Source organism: Hylobates moloch, unplaced genomic scaffold (genome assembly GCF_009828535.3).
Source record: "Hylobates moloch isolate HMO894 unplaced genomic scaffold, HMol_V3 SCAFFOLD_12, whole genome shotgun sequence".
Lineage (NCBI taxonomy): Eukaryota > Metazoa > Chordata > Mammalia > Primates > Hylobatidae > Hylobates > Hylobates moloch.
The window spans coordinates 106831-130620 of record NW_026652287.1 but is presented as its reverse complement, the minus strand read 5'-3'; the positions used below and the strand labels follow the sequence as shown (position 1 = coordinate 130620).

Here is a 23790-nt window from a genome sequence, read left to right as displayed (position 1 = left end):
TTCCAGGGAAATAGGGGAGAATATGGAGTTACCACTGAGTGGGTACCAGAGATTCTGTTTGGAGCAATGGAAAAATTTTGGAATTACATAGTGGTGATGGTCGCACCACACTGTGAATGTAATTAATGCCACTGAATTGGATGCTTAAAAACAGTTAAAATGGCAAAAAAAAATATTATTTTACTACAATTTAAAAAATTATGTAATATACCAAAACCCACTGAATACAGTTTAAATGGTTGAATTGTACCATATGGCTGTTTAAAAAAAAAACCAAAGGCACAAAAAAGACATTGTTAGCTATAAAAAAGCTGAAAGAATTTATCACCAGGAGACCCCCGTTACAAGAAACGTTAAAGAATGTGCTTGAGAGAGAAAGGAAATGAAACCAAATGGAAATCTGGATCTACACAAACGAGTAAACAGCACTGGCAAATGGTAACTACATAGGTAAATATATAATGTTTTTCCTTAATGTTTAAATTATCTGTAAAATGTAATTGGCTATATTAGTTTTCTATTGCTTGTAGCATATTACTACAAACTTGGCAGCTTCGAACAGCATTTCCTTATTATGAGCTCTGTTGGTCAGAAGTGGTGCAAGCACAGCATGGCTGGGTTCTCTGCTCAGGGTGTCCAAAGGCTGAAATCAGGGTGTCACCTGGACTGAGTTCTCATCTGGAGGCTGTGGGGAAAAATTCACTTTCAAGTTCACTCTTCTTGGCAGAATTCAGTTCCTTGTGGCTGCAGGACTGAGGTACCTGCTTCCTAGCTGGCTTTCAGCTGGTGCTGCTCTTTGCTGCTGGAGACTGCCATGTTCCTCACACTGCATTCCATCTTCAAGCCAGTAATGGTGCATCGCATTTTTCTTGGGCTTCTATCTCTGACTTCCATTCTGTGACCAGCTGGAGACAACACTTGTTTTTTTAATCTGTAAAGTGAGACTATTAGATTAGGTCAGGTTTGGTTTTTTTTTTTCCTCAAAAAAAAAAATTTGTAATGGTAGGTAGGATCATTCAGTTTTAAATCTTCAAATGTGGTGTGGAACTTCAGAGGTTAAGGGGGTAAAAATGCAATTTATGTAGCTCTTATCTTCCTAATCTTGGGGAGCTTTGGGCACTGTAGATTTGCTTATAGAATGTCTCTGATGTTCCTCTGTATAGTGGGTGTTTGTGTCATACCCAGCTGGTATGAAGAAGTTTAGGCTGATAATTTAGGGAGCCTCCCAGTCATAGCAAACTTAACTTATGTTTCTTTTTCCCAGCTTTGTCTCTCAGCACTCTGCTGTCACTCAAGGAAGTATCATCAAGAACAAGGAGGGCATGGATGCTAAGTCACTAACTGCCTGGTCCCAGGTAAGCTGGGCTTTCTTCCCAGTTTCCAACTGGGAATTCCTTTTTGCTTTAGTTCTTTTGCCAAAGAACTTCAGAAATTATATCTTCTTCAGCAGACTAGGATTAGGTTTTTGTTTTGTTCCCAGGTGAGTTAGGAAGAAGACAGATCACTGTGGGCTTTTGTCTTTCCCTCTCTTCTTTTATTATAGAAAATTTCAAATATATACAAAATAAAAATAGTAGAATAGTAGTAGAAAATATGACAGAATGGAATGAGATTAGTGTTATATTTAAAATGGACTGGAGGCTAATACAAGAAAAAGATCAACTCGTGCTGACCAAAAAATTCAAAAACAGGTATTTGCAAACAGTTAATTCTTTTTTTTTTTTTCTTTTTTTTTGTTTAGACAGAGTCTCGCTCTGTCACCCAGGCTGGAGTCCAGTGGTGCGATCTCAGCTCACTGCAACCTCCACCTCCCGGGTTCAAGTGATTCTCCTGCCTCACCCTCCCAAGTAGCTGGGACTACAGGCATGTGCCGCTATGTCTGGCTAAATTTTTGTATTTTTAGTAGAGACGGGGTTTCACTGTGTTAGCCAGTCTCAATCTCCTGACCTCAGGTGATCCGTCTGCCTCGGCCTCCCAAAGCACTGCATTACAGGTGTGAGCTACCCCGCCCGGCCAAACAGTTATTCGTTTACAATTATATTCATATGAGGTAAAGACATTTTAAAAACAATAAACACAATTCAGGATAATGCTTACTTCCAGCAAAGAAAAAGAAACACACAAGAGATTTCAAAAGTATTAGGAGGAATGAAAGCATACTTAGGCTATATACCTTCTTGGCATGTCTGTACATGCTGGACTGCAGCGGATGGCACTTCTCATCTCTGTCTTCTTTAACACGGTATTGTATTGTTGTGTTAGTGTATATAATACTATGAGACAGATGGTATTTTACAGCTAAGAGAACCGACTCATGGTGAAGTTAAATAAACAAGCATTATCCAATCCAAAATTTAAGGTGTACAGGCCAGGTGTGGTGGCTCATACCTGTAATCCCAGCACTTTGGGAGGCCGAGGTGTGCAGATCACCGAGGTCAGGAGTTTGAGACCAGCATGGCCAACATGGTAAAACCCCGTCTCTACTAAAAATACAAAAATAAGCTAGGCATGGTGGCGTAGTCCTAGCTACTCAGGAGGCTGAGGCAGGAGAATTGCGTGAACCCAGGAGGCAGAGGTTGCAGTGAGCCAAGATCATGCCACTGCACTCCAGCCCGCATGTCAGAGCAAAACTCTGTCCCACCCCGCCCCCTGCAAAAAAAACAAACACAAAAACACATAATTTAAGATGTACAGATTTGACCACAGGTTCGCCTGATTTGAAATCCAGTTCTTGACTAACATCTCATGCACCTTTCCTTTCATTGGTGTCCCCGTGACGTGCTTTGTCTCTGTGTTTACAGTAAAAGTGCAGTGTATTACTTATGGGAATGCTAAAACCACCAGGCCAGAAATCAGATAGCCACTTAAGTTAAAACTGGGCCGGCTTCTTAGAAACAGTGAATAGCAATGAATGAGTCAAGGACTAGTGGAAAGTAGCAGGCACATGGAACTTCAGTAATACGAGAATGAGGTGGGAGCAGAGTGTCATCACCATTAGGCCTGAAGGGATGAGAACAAGGACAGGTTCTGGAAACCAGACTTGCGGTTCACAGAGGCTGTTCCCATCTGTCAAGGTACCTCCATCACGTCACCACCACTGCACTGGGGCAACTTTCTTGCCATACCAGCTGGTGATCTCCATTAGTGAAATAAATCAGAAAGGCAGAGGGCAAGAGAAACTTTGGTATAATCCACACAGCTCACCCTCCCTGGGGAACAGAGTAGGGTGGAGAGGAAACCTGGAGGGAAGGAGAGAAAATATCCAGCATACAGATCTCATAGAACATTCCATTTTAAATATTTTTATTTATGTTTCAATTTACATACAGTAACGTTTTCCCCTTTGGATTTACAGTTCTGTGATTTTTGACAAATGCATATAGTTGTGTAGCCCCCACTTCATTCAAGATACAGAGCAGGCCAGGCGCGGTGGCTCACGCCTGTAATCCCAACACTTTGGGAGGCCGAGGTGGGTGGATCACCTGAGGTCAGGAGTTCGAGACCAGCCTGGCCAACATGGTGGAACCCCGTCTCTACTAAAAATACAAAAATTAGCTGGGCACGGTGGCGGGAGCCTATAAACCCAGCTACCTGGGAGGCTGAGGCAGGAGAATTGTTTGAACTCAGGGAATGGAGGTTGCAGTGAGCTGAGGTTGTGCCACTTCACTCTACCCTGGGTGAAAGAGCGAAACTCCATCTCAAAAAAAAAAAAAACGACAAAAAAAAACCACCAAGATACAGGGCAAACCCATGATCCTAGAATTCCTTATGTGCAACCCCTTTGTATATAGTCCATGCTTACTCCCCCTCCAGCCCCTTGCAACCACTGATCTATTGATTTTTACCTTTTCCAGAATGTCATATAAATGGGATCTCATAGTATGTAGCCTCTAGCTGCTTTCATATAGCATAATGTATCCGAGGTTCATCTGTTGTTGCATAAGTCAGTAGGATGTTCCTTTTTATTGCTGAGTAGATTTACATTGTGTGGCTGTACCACGCTTTGTTTATGCATTTCCTGTTGAGGGACATTTGAGTTTCTTCCAGTTTTTGCCAATTATAAATAAAGCCCTTTCTCAGGTTTATACATTTGCATACAGGTTTTTGTGTGGACATAAATTTTCATACTCAGGTATTTAGCCAAGAGAATGATAGGTGTGTGCCAAGAGTACATTTAACTTTATGAAAAATATGCAAATTTTCCAAACTGGCTGTAGCATTTTTGCATTCTCACAGTAATGTGTGGGAGTGGCAGTTATTCTGCATCCTCACCAGCACTTGGTATCACACATTTTAAAAGTTTACCCTTTCTAGTAAGTGTCTTTATGGTATCTCACTGTCATTTTAACTTTCATTTCCCTAATAAATAATGACATTAAGCATCATGTGCTTATTTATTGCCAACTACCTATATTCTTCTTTGGTGAAATGTTTATTTTAGTCTTTTGCTCAGTAAGAAAACTAGTCTGTTTTCTTACTGAGTTTTTTTTTTTTTTTTTGCGAGACAGAGTCTTGCTCTGTAGCCCAGGCTGGAGTGCAGTGGCGTGATCTCAGCTCACTGCAACCTTTGCCTTCTCCCGGATTCAAGCAATTCTGCCTCAGTCTCCGGAGTAGCTGGGACTACAGGCACATGACGCCACACCTGGCTAATTTTTTTTTTTTTTTTTTTGTATTTTAGTAGAGACGGGGTTTCACCTTATTGCCCAGGTTGGTCTCAAACTGCTGAACTCAGGCAATCCTGAGGCATTCCCAAGGCCTGCCTTGGCCTCCCAAAGTCTGGGATTACAGGCGTGAACCACTGTGCCCAGCCTCTTACTGAGTTTTGAGGGTTCTCTGTACCTTATACATACAAGTCCTTTGTCAGATATGATTTGCAAATATTATTTCCTGGTCTCTGGCTTGTCTTTTCATTCTCTTAGCAATGTCTTTTGAAGAGAAAAAAGATTTTTAGTTTTGATGAAGCTCACTTTTGTCAATTTTCAATTTGTTCTTTTTAATTTTTGGAGACAGAGTCTCATTCTCTCACCTAGGCTGGAGTGCAGTGGTGTGATCTTGGCTCACTGCAACCTCTGCCTCCAGAGTTCAAGCGATTCTCATGCCTCAGCCTCCCAAGTAGCTGGGATTACTTGTGTGCACCACCATGCCCAGCTAATTTTTGTATATTTAGTAGAGACGACGTTTCACCATGTTGGCCAGGCTAGTCTTGAACTCCTGACCTCAGATGATCCTCCTGCCTTGGCCTCCCAGAGTGCTGGAATTACAGGCGTGAGCCACTAAGCCTGGCCTATCAGTTTGTTCTTTTATGGATCATGCTTTTGGTGTTATTGCTAAGAACCCTCTGAAGAACTCAAAAGGACAAATATTTTCTCCTATGTTTTCTTATAGAAGTTTTATAAATTTATGTGTTACATTTTGATCTATTTAGGATTTGAAATTTTTTTGCAGATTGACATATTTATAAGTGTGTAATATCCCCTTTATCTCTGCTAATATTCTTTGTTCTTAATTCTATGTTGTCTGATACTAATACAGCCACTCTAGCTTTCGTATGATTAGTGTTTCCATAGTACATCTGTTTCTGTCCTTTTACTTTTAACCTCTCTAGGTTTCTAGGTTGTATTCAATGTTGGTTTTTTTTTTTTAATTTTTTATTTATTTTTTATTTTTTTTTGAGATGGAGTTTCGTTCTCGTTGCCCAGGCTGGAGTGCAATGGCGATATCTTGGCTCACTGCAACCTCCGCCTCCTGTGTTCAAGCGATTCTCCTGCCTCAGCCTCCCGAGTAGCTGGGATTACAGGCATGTGCCACCACGCCCAGCTGATTTTGTATTTTTAGTAGAGACAGGGTTTCTGCATGTTGGTCAGGCTGGTCTGGAACCCCCGACCTCAGGTGATCCGCCCACCTCAGCCTCCCAAAGTTCTGGGATTACAGGCATGAGCCACTGTGCCTGGCCCAGTGTTTTCTTTTAGGTAGCAGATAGTTGAGGCTTATGGTTTGTTTGTTTGTTTGTTTTGAGGCAGGGTCTCATTGTTGCCCAGGCTGGAGTGCAGTGGTGTTACCACAGCTCACTGCAGTCTGGCTCAAACTCCTGGACTCAAGTGATCCTCCCACTTGTCTCCCCAGTAGCTGGGACTATAGGCATGAGCCACCACATCTGGCTAATTTTTAAATTTTTGTAGACATAGGGTCTCCCTGTGTTGTCCAGGCTGATGTGAAACTCCTGGGCTCAAGGCTTGTGGTTTTTGTTTTTTGTTTTTTGTTTTTTTTTTTTTGAGATGGGTTCTCATTCTTTTGCACAAGCTGGAGTACAGTGGTGTGAGTACAGTGGTGTGATTACAGCCCACTGTAACATCTGGCTCCTGGGTTCAAGTGATCCTCTCACCTTAGCCTCCTGAGTAGCTGGGACTACAGGCACATGCCACCACGCCTGGTTAATTTTTGTATTTTTTGTAGAGACAGGGTTTTGCCATATTGCCAGGCTGGTCTTGAACTCTTGAACTCAAGTGATCCACCTGCCTTAGCCTTCCAAAGTGCTGGGATTACAGGTGTGAGCGACTGCACCCGGTTGCTTTTTTTTTTTTCCTTAATAAAGTTTGGTGACCTGTTTTTTAATTGTTATGTTTAGACCATTTTTGTTTAATGTTATTATTGATACAATTGGATTTAAGTGTGTTATTTTATTACATGTTCTCTGTATATCTTTTTCTCCTTCTTAATTTACTGCCTTTATTTGGATTATTTGAATATATTTTAGTATTTCACTTAATGTCTTGGTTTTTTAGCTTTATATTTTTGTATTTTTTAATGGTTGCTGTAGGGATTAGAATATACATATCTAATCTTTTACAGTCCACTTAGAGTTAATTTTTACTACTTCAAGCAAAATCTAGAAGCCTTACAACATGTGGGTCCCTTTACGTTCCTCCCTTTTTGTTAAAGTTGTGTGTATGTTGAAAAACTGCACCAGAAAATGTTACAGGTCTTTCTTTCAACTGTTCTATATATTTTTGAAAAATTTAAGAGAAGAAAACAAATCTATTATATTTACCCGGATATCTACTGTTTTTGTTATTTATCTTCCATTTCTGAGATTTCAGGTTTCTCTCTAGTATCATTTCCCTTCTGCCTGAAGAACTTCCTTCAGCATATCTTCTAGAGCAGATCTTCTGGCAACAAATTCTGTTAGTTTTAGTTCGTTTGAGAATATCTTTATTTTGCATCATTTTTGAAAGATATTTTCACTGGATGTAGAAACTCTGGTTTGTCTGTTCTTTCAGCATTTAAAAACAAACAAACATTATTCCACTGTCTTCTGACCTTTATGGTCTTTGATGAGAGACCCTCAGTCACTCAAATAGGTTTTTCTCTAGATATAATCAACACTTATTTTTGATGTGGCTGATAAGGGCCTTGCATCTATCTCCTGTTTCTTTGTCAAATTGTTTTGCTACTGCTAAAATATAATCTCCCAACTCTTCCATTTTTTTTTTTTTTTTTTAGTACCTACCAATGGTCATGAAAAATATTTTGGATAATTATTTTAGGTTATAAAACATGGCTAGGGTGGTAAATCTCTTAAGCATTAAGGTGTGCTTGAATTAGGTTCTTTATTTTACGTAGTGTAAAAGTGGGTTAACTTTTTTGAGAATGGATGATTCTCCCTGCCATAGCTGTTTAAAATTTAATTTAAATAAAAATGCTTATGACAGTTTTCTTTAACCTAAAGCATCACGTAAAACTTGTTTTCGGACAGTAGGTACCTAATAGCCATTCCTTTTAAGACTTGACCAGAATAAATACTACTCACTCCTAGAATAAATTGTGGTTCATCCACTTTACCTGCCCCAGTGCTGTCAGCTTAATTTCTCTTCCTGTTAGCAATCAGGAAAGGGGGATAGCAAAGATACATATCTGGTACAATGCAAATGTGTTTGATGTTGTAGACACTGGTGACCTTCAAGGATGTATTTGTGGACTTCACCAGGGAGGAGTGGAAGCTGCTGGACACTGCTCAGCAGATTGTGTACAGAAATGTGATGCTGGAGAACTATAAGAACTTGGTTTCCTTGGGTAAGACTAGCTCTGTTTTTGAAGATTTTGGTTCTCCATTGATCAAAAGGTACAGAGACCCTGAAGCATGTATCATATCAGAGTACGGGCTTGGCGTTCAGAGACCTAATTTCTTTGAGGCATAGAACAGGGTTTTTTTACTCCAGTTTTTGTGGAAAACTTGTTTTAATGTATTGAAGTTTTAAAAATGCCTCCTTAAAAAGTTTTCCGGCTGGGCATGGTGGCTCACGCCTGTAATCCCAGCACTTTGGGAGGCCAAGGTGAGCGGATCACAAAGTCAAGAGATTGAGACCGTCCTGACCAACATGGTGAAACCCCATCTCTACTAAAAGTACAAAAATTAGCTGGGCGTGGTGGCGTGCGCCTGTGGTCCCAGCTACTTGGGAGGCTGAGGCAGGAGAATCACTTGAACCTGGGAAGCGGAGGTTTCAGTGAGCCAAGATTATGCCACTGCACTCCAGCCTGGCAACAGAGCGAGACTCCATTTCAAAATAAATAAGTAAATAAAATAAAATACGTTTTCCTGCCTCTGTCAACTTTAGAGTCCCTGCCAGTCCTGCAGAGAGTTGGTGGTCAGGTTGAATCTGAGATGTTTCTTTGTGCCTACCCCAGAGCTCCCCTGACTCTTACCCTGTTCTTTGTCTTTCACTATGAACAGGTTGTCAGCTTACTAAGCCAGATGTGATCCTCCGGTTGGAGAAGGGAGAAGAGCCCTGGCTGGTGGAGAGAGGGATTTACCAAGAGACCCATCCTGGTGAGGACCAGACAAGAGTTGTCATAGGCAGCAGCCCAGATGGGCTGTGAGGTGCTAGAACTTCTAGAGATAGTGGTCACTGGCCCTCCTCACAGGTCCTTCTTCCTGGGAAGACTGAGTTCATCTGGCCCCTATTTCCCCACTGCCAGTCTTTGCATTCCATTTGCATTCAGAGGCAAAGGTTTCTCTGTCTGTTGACGTGCTTGGTTTCAGCGCTTGCACGTGTCGCTCTCCTAATTGTTACCACTAACCCTAGCATCTTGTGCTCTCATTTGTCAAAGAATCACTTCTTGCATTTTTGCCTCTCTTTGTTCTTTCATGTGACCCCTTCCCACAACTCAGTTCTCTGTGCAAGCTCTGGAGTGGGACTCATCACCTTCTTTTCTGAGAGTTTGTTTTCTGCCAGGTAGAAAACTGCTGCAGAGATTTCATAATTCCTGTTGCCGCAACTCTCCTTCCTTTCCAGAATGACTGCTCACAGAAACACCAGTTTTTCCTACTGTACTTTAGATCTTTTTTTTTTTTTCTGAGATGGAGTTTCACTCAGTCTCCCAGGCTGGAGTGTAGTGGCATGATCTTGGCTCACTGCAACCTCCGCTTCCCAGATTTAAGTGATTCTTCCACCTCAGCCTCCCAAGTAGCTGAGATTACAGGCATGCACCACCATGCCCAGCTAATTTTTGTATTTTTAGGAGAGATAGGGTTTCACCATGTTGGCTAGGCTGGTCTCGAACTTGTGACCCCAAGTGATCTGCCCACCTCGGCCTTCCAAAGTGCTGGGATTACAGGCGTGAGCCACCATGCCCGGCCTCTATCTAGTTTTGTATTTAATGTTTTAAAAATTTATTTCTAGGCATTTCCCTGCATCTCAGACTTTGAGTGTGATATAAATTAAATCTGAGTCTTACTTGTCCTGTAATTTAGCCTCAAGTTCTTTCCCATGAAGCCTTTTATGATTCCTCATTAAGTACTGGCCTCTTCCTCTTCTGAACTTCCACTTAGTTTAAATCTCTACTTTGAAATATTATCATAAGTTCTTTTTTACTTTTTAGTATTTGCCTTGTAGGTGATTGTATCAAAATGCTATCTCAAAGCAAGTCTTTCAACTGCCTTGGGACCATGGGAGGAAATATTGTTATATTTTCTTTTCTTTATTACTTACCTTCTTTCTTTCTTTTCTATTTTTTTCATGTAGTAAGCTTTCCTGAATGTCTGTTGACAAGTATCCAAAAATAACAATTATTAACTGGACCCAGCAGTTTATGTTTTTATTGAGAATTTATTGTCAGAAGAAATACTCAGACTTCATGGGCTTAAATGCATGGAGTTTTACAGAATCTACAAGGCTGTTAAATTCATTATCAAAACAAAACATATAACGAGTGATGATTTTTAAAAATCAGATGATTAGTTGATTAATGGGCCCAATAGACTTTGACAATAACTTACTGGCATGGCTGTATTACATAATATGTGGAAAATTTTAGGATATTAATAAAGCACCTCATTCTTATGATCAAACTCTCCACTCAGAATTATCCTCCATTAGTGCTCAGCACCCCCCTTATACATATTCTTCATAGAATCTTCCAGTTGGCATTTGTAGGTTGAAAAACTTCTCCATAAGATTTTCTGATGTTCTGGGTTGGGGAAAGGGGAGAAAGCGTGGTGTATTTCCTATTAAAAATCATCAGGATGGGGAGGAAACTAGGAACTAACGAAGTGGTGAGGGACAGGACCGGTCGGGGTGGGATTGTATAAGGAAGTCATCTAGGGACCAGGCCTGGCACAGGGATCATTTACCAGGTGTATTAGTTTCCTGGGGCTGCGGTAACAAAGAACCAGAAGTTAGGTGGCTCAAAACAACCAAAATGTATCATGTCACAGCTGGAGGCTATAAGTCTAAAATGAAGATGTCAGTGGGGCTCTGCTATGCTTCTAGGAGAGGGTCTTTCCTTATCTCTTCCAGGCTCTGCTGGCCCTAGGTATTCCTTGGCTTGTGGATATATCATTCCAGTCTTGGTCTCCATATTCACATATTCTCTTTACCTGTATCTGTGTCTGTTTTATGGAGGACCACCCTCATACTGGCTTAGGGGCCTATCCTATTTCTGGTACTACCTCATCATAACTAATTACATCTGGAAAGACTGTATTTCCAAATATGGTCATAGTGTGAGATACTGAGGATTAAAACTTCAACATACCTTTTTGGGGGGGATACAGTTTAACCCATAATACCAGGTAAGAGTGGAATGTTACCCCACTTATGTAAGATAAAGTGGTATTATCAGTGTATTTTTTAGGTTTGGGATTATACGTTTTACCTGAAAGACATTGAGAAACAGATAAAGGTCTTATTCAAGAGAAATAATTTGCAGTAATATACACAGGTAGCAGATGGCAGAAATTCTAAGAGAGTATGGGTCAGGCTTCAGATTCTAAGTTCACATCTTGTGGTAGTAGTCCTATCAGTTGTTAAGTCCTTATGTTTCAGAACAAAGAAATCAAAAAAATGAGAAGAATGATAATGATTATTGTAAATCTTATTGCTTTGACCATAAATGTGCCAGAGACACATAGGCTGTAAGTGTATTTATATAATACAATAATCTTAAATAACAAATACTGTCATCCTTAGATTAACAGATAAGCAAAATGAATTCTTCAAAGTTTAGCAACTTGTCTAAATTCACCACTAGTAGTAGTATAAAACTTAGATGAGAATTTGTATTTTGGTAACTTTTGTGCAGTTACTCTTCCACCTTGTAATGCAGCCGCTCTGAGAGGTCTGTTGTGTCACTTATCTGGGTGTTATTCTACAGTGCTTCTGTGATTTGGATAAAAAGCATTGCCTGACGTATGGCTGCATTCATGGTTTAAGAATACTAAATTGGGCCGGACACACTGGCTCACTCCTATAATCCCAGCACTTTGGGAGGCCAAGGCAGGTGGATCACCTGAAGTCAGGAGTTCAAGACTAGCCTGGCCAACATGGTGAAACCCTGTCTCTACTAAAAATATTAAAAATTAACCAGGCATGGTGGCAGGTGCCTGTAATCCCAGCTACCTGGGAGGCTGAGGCAGGAGAATCATTTGAACCTGGGAGGCAGAGGTTGCATTGAGCCAAGATCGTGCCATTGCACTCCAGCCTGGACAACAAGAGTGGAACTGTCTCAAAAAAAAAAAAGAATACTAATTTGATAGTAATGTGAAGAATGTGTGTCAGGGGAAAGTCCTGACAACAAGTAGACAGATGAGGAACTTACATTGTTAATATCTGGCTTAGAAAATGAGAGTGCAGTCGTTTTTATGGAATTTCCCTTATTTCTACCCTCACCATTGATACCCTGATCCCATGTGTCATGCTGTGTCCTGTGGCTTCTCCTTACTCCTTTTGCCCTTTGTGAGTACTGTATACCCCAATGCATTTACTGTTTACTGCTCCATTCTTCCTTTTCTCATTCTCTATCAAAGTTATAAAGCCGTATTTGAAAGCAACTGTGTACATCTTGCATACTTTGTCTCCACATACATCCTACCATTCTCGCCTTAATACTCTCTTTAGTTACACAAAAATTTTTCATTTCTTTCAGATTCAGAGACTGCATTTGAAATCAAATCATCAGTTTCCAGCAGGAGCATTTTTAAAGATAAGCGATCATGTGACATTAAAACGGAAGGAATGGCAAGGAATGATCTCTGGTATTTGTCATTAGAAGAAGTCTGGAAATGTAGAGACCAGTTAGACAAGTATCAGGAAAACCCAGAGAGACATTTGAGGCAAGTGGCATTCACCCAAAAGAAAGTACTTACCCAGGAGAGAGTCTCTGAAAGTGGTAAATATGGGGGAAACTGTCTTCTTCCTGCTCAGCTAGTACTGAGAGAGTATTTCCATAAACGTGACTCACATACTAAAAGTTTAAAACATGATTTAGTTCTTAATGGTCATCAGGAAGGCTGTGCAAGTAACAGTAATGAATGTGGTCAAACATTCTGTCAAAACATTCACCTTATTCAGTTTGCAAGAGCTCACACAGGTGATAAATCCTACAAATGCCCTGATAATGACAACTCTCTTACTCATGGTTCATCTCTTGGTATATCAAAGGGCATACATAGAGAGAAACCCTATGAATGTAAGGAATGTGGAAAATTCTTCAGCTGGCGCTCTAATCTTACTAGGCATCAGCTTATTCATACTGGAGAAAAACCCTATGAGTGTAAAGAATGTGGAAAATCTTTCAGCCGGAGTTCTCACCTCATTGGACATCAAAAGACCCATACTGGTGAGGAACCCTATGAATGTAAAGAATGTGGAAAATCCTTCAGCTGGTTCTCTCACCTAGTTACCCATCAGAGAACTCATACAGGAGACAAACTGTACACATGTAATCAGTGTGGGAAATCTTTTGTTCATAGCTCTAGGCTTATTAGACACCAGAGGACACATACTGGAGAGAAACCGTACGAATGTCCTGAATGTGGGAAATCTTTCAGACAGAGCACACATCTCATTCTGCATCAGAGAACCCATGTGAGAGTGAGGCCCTATGAATGCAGTGAATGTGGAAAGTCTTACAGCCAGAGATCTCACCTTGTTGTGCATCATAGAATTCACACTGGACTAAAACCTTTTGAGTGTAAGGATTGTGGAAAATGTTTTAGTCGAAGCTCTCACCTTTATTCACATCAAAGAACCCACACTGGAGAGAAACCATATGAGTGTCATGATTGTGGAAAATCTTTCAGCCAGAGTTCTGCCCTTATTGTGCATCAGAGGATACACACTGGAGAGAAACCATATGAATGCTGTCAGTGTGGGAAAGCCTTCATCCGGAAGAATGACCTCATTAAGCATCAGAGAATTCATATTGGAGAAGAGACCTATAAATGTAATCAATGTGGCATTATCTTCAGCCAGAACTCTCCATTTATAGTTCATCAAATAGCTCACACTGGAGAGCAATTCTTAACATGCAATCAATGTGGGACAGCGCTTGTTAATACCTCTAACCTTATTGGATACCAGACAAATCATATTAGAGAAAATGCTTACTAATAAATATGGGAATTTATCACAAAGAGCAATGACTTTATTTTGCATTGGAGAACTCCTGGAGATAAGCTGTACAAATTGAATCTATGTGGAAATGCTTTCAGTCTTGTTACTATCCTATTGCACATTAGAGAATTGGTCCTGGAAGGGAAAGAAACCACAGATTTTATTTCAGTACACAAGTCCATCAGATTTTCTTCTTTTCATGAATTCCTACAGAAGTAATTGGCCTGGGAGCATTCTTGACCAAGTCTTAAATGCTAGAATCTGAGAAGGAATTATTAAATAGGTGAGTTGTTGAGCGAGAACCCCTTCATTTGAAAAGAAATGAGTATGCTACTGTACGGAGTTGTTGCTGAGAATTAAGAAATGATACAGTTTATGCAACAAAAGATGGAAAATAATATTTCAGTCAATATGTCATTGTTTACTTGACTGTGTCTCTCTTCTGGGACATTTAGTAGTGTTTGGTATGTTTTATGTGTCTGGTAGAAACCATATTTTGGTTAACAGTAAGGAAAATGCTTATAATGCAGTACAATTAAAAACAACACATCTCCACTACCAGTACTAACCCATTTTTAAGTACATTTGCATGTGGGCAAGAATTGAAAGTATATAGATAATTGAACAGAATTGATTTGTTAGATAATGAGATTTTGACTGAGTTTTATAGTCTGTTTAATGTTGCTGTAATAATTATTTTAAGAAACTTTTAAATATTGTAGGAGGATATCTAGTTTCTCTATTCTACCATCAAAGAAGCTTTTGAGTACCACCTGTTAATGAGCTTTCCTATTCTAAATTGTTTTGGGTCACAGAGTTCCACTTTTTCCACTCTTATTAGCACTGCAAAAGCTCCTGAGAATTTAAAAACAGTAATTCTCTGGATGTTAGGACCTAGGGGAACATTGGGCATTTGAACATATCAGGGAGGGTCCCCATTTTAGTGGGAACAAGTATTTAAACAATATTTAGAGCAAATGTCCTCATGTGATAAACAGAGCACGGTCCAAAGATACCCTCCTTTTCAAGGTAGTCTTTTATCTTTATAAAGAAAGATTAGTGTTTAAGAGCATAGACGTGAGCTAGACTACCCAGGTTGAAACCCCACTAGCTAGGTGATCTTGAACATGCTGCTTAGCTTCTCTGTGCCAAACTTACTGATATCCTCCTCTGTAAATTAGCGATAATAATAGTACTTACCTGGTAGGATTATGGTGAGTATTAAACGAGTAAACGGAAACAGCTTAGAATAGTGCCTGACATATATTATGTTCTCTGTAGTTACTGGCTGTGATTATTAATATTGCCGCACCTTAATATCTGTTATTTAATTGAAATCTGCTTGTGTGCTTATAAGAATTTACTGAGTTCTCACTTCCCTTACAGTCATACATGGTTTTTCCCTTTTGCCTAAATCAGAACTCAACAGCTTGGGAAAATCACTGAGAAATAGTGGATATAGGTTTCATTTCTGAGGATCAATAAACAGCTTGTAATGTTGTATACACATTTATTCTGTTTGTACAAAGGTTTTCCATTCTATGGAGAGGATCCCAGTCTTCAGATTCTCTGGTAAGTTAATAACCCACAAAAGATTCAGGAAGAGGATCTATTTTAATTCTCTTTCATTCTATAAATCAATCTGTTGTATATAGGGACTGACCATGATTCTCCATTTTCTAGCATAAATATTAGCTGCTCAATGATTGATTGTTGAATGATAGATGAAGTATTGCTGAAGCCAACCAGAGATCTTGATCTCTCTGCGAGGAAAAAACCTAGAAATGATGGTTAGAATCAGGAGACTTGAGAACTACGAGGAACATGGCAGCCTCTAGCTCATACTTGTCGTTGTACAATTGAGATCAAGTGAATTGGCCCCTGTCTCACATTTTCAGTGAAGTCAGACTCAGAAGTAGGTCCTAGGTTTCATGTTTCCTACTGCTCTTCTCACTGTGTACACACCATGCCCACATACAACATGCCTATCAGAAATGGTTTTCATTAAGGGAGTAGAATAGTCACTTAACTGGGGCTCTTAACATTGCTAATAACCTGTGGCTCAATTTCCTCAACTGTACAATGAGGATACTACTAGTATCTACCTCAAAGCGTTGTCATGTGGATTGAGATGATATGTATGAATCATATAAAAGAGTGCCTGGCACATAGTAGGTGCCATTAATAATATTACTATTGTTAACACCTTAAGGGTCTAACTTGTAATGAAGACAGAAATATGTATGAGGATGATCACTGAAATATTTATGACAGTGCATAATTTGCAAAATGAAAAAATGTACACTAGCATAATATTTGTGGCATATCCGTGTAATGGAAGATTATGCAGGCATTAAAATATGTACACAAAAAGTTTGGTAACAGGAAAAATGCTTTCATGTGTTACAAAAAAAGCATGATAAATAATTGTTAATATGGAATAAGCTCAAATATGTCAAAATAAATGTATTGTAAAAAATGAGTGTTGCCCAAAACTAATGAAATTTGTCAAAATATTAACAGTAGTTAGCCTATATATTGGGAAAATTGGTGTTTCCTTTTCTATTTTTACACTTTTCAGTTCTTTCCAAAGCCTCCTGAAATAATATATCTTACTTTTAGAATTAGGAAAACAATCTCCTCAGTTATGGAATTTTTTTTTTTTCTTCTTCAAAAGCTCATACCAATGCCTGTTGTGTTGGCTCATGCTTATAATCCCAACAACTTGGGAGGCTGAGGGAGGAGGATTGATTGAGTTCAAGACCAGACTGGGCAACATAGCAAGACCCTGTCTCTACAGAAAGTTTAAAAATTAGGTGTGGTGGTGCATACCTATAGTCCTAGCTACTTAAAAGGCCCTGAGGCAGGAGGACCACTTGAGACCAGAGTTTGAGGTTGCAGTCAATTATGATCACAGCACTGCACTCCAGCCTGGGCAACAGGGTGAGACCCTTTTTGGAGAAAAAAGGGGTGTGAGGGCTCATACGTGTTAATAAGCTACTAGAGGCCCGGCACGGTGGCTCACACCTGTAATCCCAGCACTTTGGGAGGCTGAGGTGGGTGGACCACCTGATGTTGGGAGTTCAAGACCAGCCTGGCCAACATGGTGAAACCCAGTCTCTACTAAAAATACAAAAATTAGCTGGGTATGGTGACACATGACTGTAATCCCAGCTACTCAGGAGGCTGAGGCAGGAGAATTGCTTGAACCTGGGATTTGGAGATTGCAGTGAGCCAGGATCGCACCACTGCACTCTAGCCTGGGTGACAGAGTGAGACTCTTCCTTTTCTGTTAAAAAAAAGCTACTAGAACCTTAATAAAGGAATTTAGCAAGGTCATAGGATATGAGGTTACAAAAAACAATTTTATTTCTTATATTAGCAGTGACCAATTAGGAAATGAAATTGGAAATACAGTTCCATTTATAACGATACAAAAAAAGTTAGGTTTTGAAGGAAAGGTGAGGGTTAAAGAGAGAGTTAGTGGCTCAACAGAAACACAGGTTGATTGCTAGCAAAAACCTGCAGAGAGGGGACCAGCTTAGTGCCAGAGCCCACTGCTGCTTTCAGGCTGGGGTAATTATAGGTGTAGGTGGAAGGGGTCTGGGTGGCATGGCTTGCTGCCCGGCAGCATTTGATAAAGATGTTCCTGTAGTCAGGTGGTTAGGATGTTTCTCATGGCCCAAGCCCCTGAAGAATCGCCTTGACCAGGGTCTGTGATATGGTTGGGGGTTTATAAAATGATGCAGCTTGGACTAACAGTGACCAATTAGGAAATGAAATTAGAAATATAATTCCATTCACAATGATAGAAAAAATGTGAAATACTTAGATAAATTTAATGAAACATGAAAGACCTGCACAGTGAAAACTATAAAACGTTGCTGAAGAAGTTAAGGAACGTATAATATTATAAGAATAAATAACACAAAAGAAATGGAGAAATATACCTTGGTCAGGGATGGGAAAACTCAGTATTGTTAAGATGGCAGTCCTCCCGAAATTAATCTTTATTTTATTTTATTTTTTTTGAGACGGAGTCTCGCACTGTAACTCAGGCTGGAGTGCAGTGGTGCGATCTGGCTCACTGCAAGCTCTGCCTTCCGGGTTCACACCATTCTCCTGCCTCAGCCTCCCGAGTAGCTGGGACCACAGGCACCCACCACCACGCCTGGCTAATTTTTTTGTATTTTTAGTAGAGACGGGGTTTCACCGTGTTAGCCAGGATGGTCTCGATCTCCCGACCTCATTATCTGCCCGCCTCAGCCTCCCAAAGTGCTGGGATTACAGGCGTGAGCCACCGCACCCAGCCCCGAAATTAATCTTTAAATTCGTAGACATTTGTGTGGTTATTGACAAACTAACCAAAAATTTATAGGGAAATGCAAGGGACCTAGAATAATCAAAGCAAATTTTTTCAAAGAACAAAGTTGAAGGGCTTATACTACCTAATTTCAAAGCTGACTATACAGCTACAGCAATGAAGACTGTGGTACTGTCATGAGGATATAGTTAAAACACAAAAATACATAACACAAAAAGCACAAATATAAATCAGACTTCCTCAAAATTTAAAACTTCAGCTCTTTTAAAACAATAGGGCCGGGCGCAGTGGCTCATACCTGTAATCTTAGCACTTTGGTAAGCCGAGGTGGGCAGATCACTTGAGCCCAGGGGTTTGAGACCAGTCTGGACAACTTGGCAAAACCCCATCTCTACAAAAAAAGCTACAAAAATCTGAGCATGGTGGCCCGCACATGTACTCCCAGCTATATGGGGGTGCAGAGGTGGGGTTTGGGGAGGGCTGAGGTGGGAGGATCTCTTGAATCTGGGAGATAAAGGCAGCAGTGAGCCATGAGCAAACCACTGCACTCCAGCCTGGGTGACAAAGTGAGACCCTCTCTGGAATAAAACAAAACAAAAAAAACCCGTAGGAGTATATATTCATAATACAGATATCTGGTAAGGACTTGTATCTGGAATGTGAAAAACTCATAACTCAGTAAAAGAGAAAAACGAATTACAAAAAGCAAAATATTTTAACAGATGCTTCACAGAAGAATACATATGAATGGCCAGTGAATACATGAAAAGATGCTTAAGATCATTAGTCATTAGGGAAATGCAAATCAAAACCATAAAGAGAGAAGCACTTCAGATCCAGTAGCATGGCTAAGAAAAATAAGACATGATAAATGTTAGGGAGGATTGGAGAAATTAGAACACATACATTGCTAGTGAGGCTGTAAAATGGTGCAGCCACTTTGGAAAATTTTGGCAAATCCTCAAAATATTAAACAGTTACCGTATGTCCCATCAATTCCACTGTAGGTATAAACTCAAAAGAACTGAAAATACATGTCCAGCTGGGTGCGGTGGCTTACACCTGTAATCCCAGCATTTTGGGAGGCTGAGGCGGGCGGATCACGAGGTCAGGAGATTGAGACCATCCTGGCTAACACGGTGAAACCCCGTCTCTACTAAAAATACAAAAAAATTAGCCAGGCGTGGTGGCGGGCGCCTGTAGTCCAGCTACTCTGGAGGCTGAGGCAGGAGAATCGCTTGAACCCAGGAGGCGGAGGTTGCAGTGAGCAGAGATCGCGCCACTGCACTCCAGCCTGGGCGACAGAGCAAACTCTGTCTCAAAAAAAAAAAAAAAGAAAAAGAAACAAAAAACATGTCCATGCAAGAACATGTACAGCAATGTTCAGTGATATTTGTAGTAACCCAACACTGCAGTAAACACAGTAAACACAATAGATGTGTGAATGGAAAAGAAAATTGTGATATATTCATATAGTGGAATACTACTCAGCAATAAAATGTAACAAAATAATGACATAACCTACAGCATAGGAAAATATCATGAATATTTTAAGTCACACACAAAAGTACTGGCTGGGTGTGGTGGCTCACACCTGTAATCCCAACATTTTGGGAGGCCAAGGCAGGCAGATCACTTGAGCCCAGTTCAAAACCAGCCTAGGCAATGTGGTGAAATACCCTCTCTACAAAAAATACAAAAATTAGCCAGGTGTAGTGGCATGCATCTGTGGTCCCAGCTACTCAAGTAGGAGGCTGAGGTGGGAGGAGTGCTTGAGCCAGGGGAGGTCGAGGCTGCAGTGAGCCGTGATTGTACCACTGCACTGTATCCCGGGCAACAGAGTGAGACCCTGTCTCAAAAAACAGAGTACAAACTGTGTGACTCCATTTATAAAATTCTAGAAAATATAATCTATAATGACAGAAAGGAGATAAATTAGTGGTTGCCTCAGGCTGGGGTTGGGAGAGCAATTGACTGCAAAGAGACCATAAGGGAAACATTGGGAATAATCTGTATCCTGATTGTGGTGAGGCAGGAGAATAGGGTCTGGAGGCAGGGAACTAAGGCCATGCTGACTGGATAGCAGAGGCTACTCCCTTTTCAACCCCTCCTTTCTCTGTGTGGCACTTGCTGCATGGCAATTGCAGCCCCTCCTTTATGGGCATGGCAATTGAAAAATGAAAGTACCTCTGGTCCCCTCCCACAATAGATTAGACTGGTCACAGACCGACACTTTATTCTGATTGGTCCTCTCCCACAACCAGTCAGACTGGTTGCGGGCTAATGGGAAACCTCTAGAGGGCATTTAAACCCCAGAAAATTCTGTAAGTGACACGCTTGAGCTGCTTGCTGGAGCCCACTCCCACCCTGTGGAGTGCACTTTTGTTTAAAATAAATCTCTGCTTTCGCTGCCTTGCTTTGTACATATTGTCCAGTTCTTTGTTCAAAATGCCAACAACCTGGACAACTACCCTCAACTGGTAACATACTTAGGCAACCCAGCAGGAGGTAAGCCCAAAGTTTAGGATTTTCTTTCTGTCTCTCTCTCGTTCAAGTGAGTAACCTGAGTCCTTTTCTTTTTCAGTCTTTCAGCAGCCGTTTCCTAGAAGCCTCTTGGTAACTGAGGGCAACTGGCCGGGACCACACTCCAGTGTTACCTGAAGGCCAAGGAGTGAATGGGGATAGCTGCCTTGCCTGGAAGGGGAAAGGACTCTTTTCTGTCTTTTCTGGTTATAGTCCCTGATCCCTACGTGTGACACAATTGGCAGTGACAGCTTGTCCAGGGCAAACACACATTTCAGGCAACTTAAGCCACCTTTCCTTATTTGAAATTCTTCCCTTCATTTACTCAACTGGCTAAGGACAAGCCACAGAGGGTTTGGGCATGTCGCAGATGGTCTGTGTGAGTCATGGGCAGGGGTTGGGGGGACGAAAGGGAATTTATGTACAGTTTAATCTTGCCTAAAGTTAGAGAGTTAAAGAATTGTTTTCAGTGGGATAGAAAAAAAAATCCACAGGTTTGACTGAAAATTAATTAGAGAAGTCAGGCCTTCATCTAGGGACAAGAGGGAAGGTTCACAGTGGGTCATCGGTGGTGGAGGGAACCACTCCAAAGTGGTGCCAGCACCCATCTAAGGTCAGAGATGTCTGACAGACAAAGATGGAGCCTTAAAGGGGGATGCCCCTGGGAACCCCAGTCAGGGCCTAGAGTTTTTCCAGGGGAGTGTCCCAGGGAAATTTGGGTCACCTAATGAGCCCTCCACTTTTCAAAGTCCTCCTTTCTAGACCACTATGGGCAACTCTCCATCTATTCCACCTGATTCCCCACTTGGCTGCATCCTCCACTGTTGGAATCAGTTTGACCCTGACAATCTAAAGAGAAAACCTAAGATTTTTTTCTGCAATACTGTTTGACCCCATTATGAGCTGCCCAGCCTAGAACAATGGGTGATCAATGGTAGCCTCAGTTATGACACCATCTTGCAATTAGGCCTATTTTGTAAGAGGCAGGGCAAATGGTCAGAAATAAAAATATATTAATCTGGACCCTTCTTCTCCCAAAGGCAAAATATTAATGCCACATTTCATTAGCCAATCCACCCCAGACATTAAACCTAAGGTCCAAAAGCTAGAGATGGGACCACAAATTAATCACAGTTTCTTGATATCGCCTTTGTTGTGTATAACAATTGTGATCTGGAGGAAAGAAAAGGGGAACAGAGTAAAAACTTAAGGGAAGACTGGCAACTAGACTTCACCCACATGCCAACTGGCAGAGGATACAAGTTTTTGTTAGATACCTTTACTGCTAACAGATACCTTTACTGGTTGGGTCGAAGCTTACCCTACCAGAACAGAGAAGGGTAATGAGGTTATAAAGTTTCTCTTAAAATAAATGATGCCCTAGTCTTGGGTTATCTGAGAGTCTCCAAAGTGATCATGGCCCATTCCTTATCTCCCAGATAACTCAAGGAGTTGCGAAGGCTCTCAGAATCAAATACTATTTACATTCAGCATGGAGGCCTCAGTCCTCCAGGAAAGTAGAAAGGGATAACCAAGCTCTAACATGACCGTTAGCAAAGCTATGTCAGGAAAAATCAGAAATTGGGTCAGCTTACTGCCTATAGCCTTCTTAAGGATCCGTAATACCCCTAGAGCAAAAATATAAGCCCATACAAAATGTTATACGGAAGACCATTCTTAACTAATGATCTAATTACTGATCCAGAAACAGCTAGTTTAGTAAAATACCTAGTCAACCTAGGACAATTTCAGTAGGCTTTTACAAAAGTTTGGAACTCAAAGATTTCTCATACCAGGAACCAACTAGCATCCCCAAATCAGGCCAGGAGATAAGGTACTTGTTAAAACATGGAAGGAAGGACCACGTGATCAACAGTTGCAACACAAATGGAAGGGACCTTTTCAGTGTTACTGGCCACGCCTTCTGCAGTCAAAGTGCTGGGATTAGATAGTTGGATACATCTTTCAAGGGTGAAGTCTGAGATACTTGAAGCCCCAGGCCTGGAACCTGAAGTTTCCATCAGCCACTACACCTGTGAACCTGTGGATGACCTGAAATACCTGTTTAGAAGGCAACCAAAAGATAAATGCCTACCAACTTTTCTTGGTGTTTTTGTTGCAGTTACTGCAGGCTGGATAATAGTAGCCATATTTTTTATTTTTTGTAGTTTATTTGCCTACTTTCAAATGGTTGGAATAACTTCTTTTGTAGTAATTAAGCAGAATGTTTTAATTCATTCTTATAATAAACATTCCTGACAGCATAGGTACCCAACCCCTGAAGTTCCCATTAAATCTTTTAACCAAATTCATTTCCTCTCGCCTAGAGACCATCATGCTTCAGATGATCATGCAATCAGGTTTCTAGCCAGTTCCAAATGAAGACAGCACCCCTGGCCATAAAGAAACTACCCTGTCTAGGGCCGGGCACGGTGGTTCATGCCTGTAATCCCAGCACTTCGGGAGGCCGAGGCGGACGGATCACGAGGTCAGATCATCGAGACCATCCTGGCTAACACGGTGAAACCCCGTCTCTACTAAAAATACAAAAAATTAGCCGGGTGCAGTGGCGGACCCCTGTAGTCCCAGCTACTCGGGAGGCGGAGGCAGGAGAATGGCGTGAACCCAGGAGACGGAGGTTGCAGTGAGCGGAGATCACACCACTGCACTCCAGCCTGGGTGACAGAGCGAGACTCCATCTCAAAAAAAATAGAAAAGAAACTACCCCGTCTCTGGATCACTTGAGGTCAGGAGTTCGCGATCGGGCTGACCAACATGGTGAAACCCCCTCTCTACCAAAAATACAAAATTAGCCAGGCATGGTGGCACATGCCTGTAATCCCAGCTACTTGGGAGGCTGAGGCAGGGGAATCCCTTGAGCCTGGGAGACGGAGACTGTGGTGAGCCGAGGTCACTCAATTGCACTCCAGTCTGGGCAACAAGAGCAAAACTGTCAAAAAGGGAAAGGAAGGGGAAGGGAGGAGAGAGGGAAGGGGAAGGGAGGAGAGAGAGGAAGGGAGGAGAGAGAAAGAGGAAGGAAGGGAGGAGAGAGAA

General features: G+C 41.2%; 1 protein-coding gene across 5 annotated transcripts; it reads left to right on the top strand.

Annotated features, from left to right (window-relative positions):
- Positions 1 to 1063: 1063 nt before the first annotated feature.
- ZNF10 (zinc finger protein 10) lies at positions 1064 to 23135 on the top strand. 5 transcript variants are annotated; one of them, XR_009208891.1, is made up of 6 exons: positions 1064 to 1355; positions 7944 to 8070; positions 8729 to 8824; positions 12421 to 15461; positions 20798 to 20829; positions 23064 to 23135. XR_009208891.1 is itself a non-coding variant. In XM_032168182.2 (4 exons), the coding sequence occupies exons 1-4, from the start codon at positions 1248 to 1250 to the stop codon at positions 13884 to 13886; spliced, it is 1797 nt and encodes a 598-aa protein (XP_032024073.1). In that variant the 5' UTR covers positions 1064 to 1247; the 3' UTR covers positions 13887 to 16384. The 5 variants fall into 5 exon arrangements, 1 of the variants encoding a protein (XP_032024073.1); XR_009208892.1 differs by lacking the exon at positions 23064 to 23135 and having other exon boundaries at positions 12421 to 14172; positions 15419 to 15461; positions 20798 to 20917; XR_009208893.1 differs by lacking the exons at positions 20798 to 20829; positions 23064 to 23135 and adding an exon at positions 15573 to 16357 and having other exon boundaries at positions 12421 to 14172; positions 15419 to 15461.
- The last annotated feature ends 655 nt before the right edge of the window (positions 23136 to 23790 follow it).

Coding starts and splice junctions, on each gene's coding strand:
- ZNF10 (XM_032168182.2), top strand. CDS start 1,248: ATGTTTCTTTTTCCCAGCTTTGTCTCTCAGCACTCTGCTGTCACTCAA. Junction 1,356..7,943: donor CACTAACTGCCTGGTCCCAG/GTAAGCTGGGCT, acceptor TTGATGTTGTAG/ACACTGGTGACCTTCAAGGA. Junction 8,071..8,728: donor TAAGAACTTGGTTTCCTTGG/GTAAGACTAGCT, acceptor CACTATGAACAG/GTTGTCAGCTTACTAAGCCA.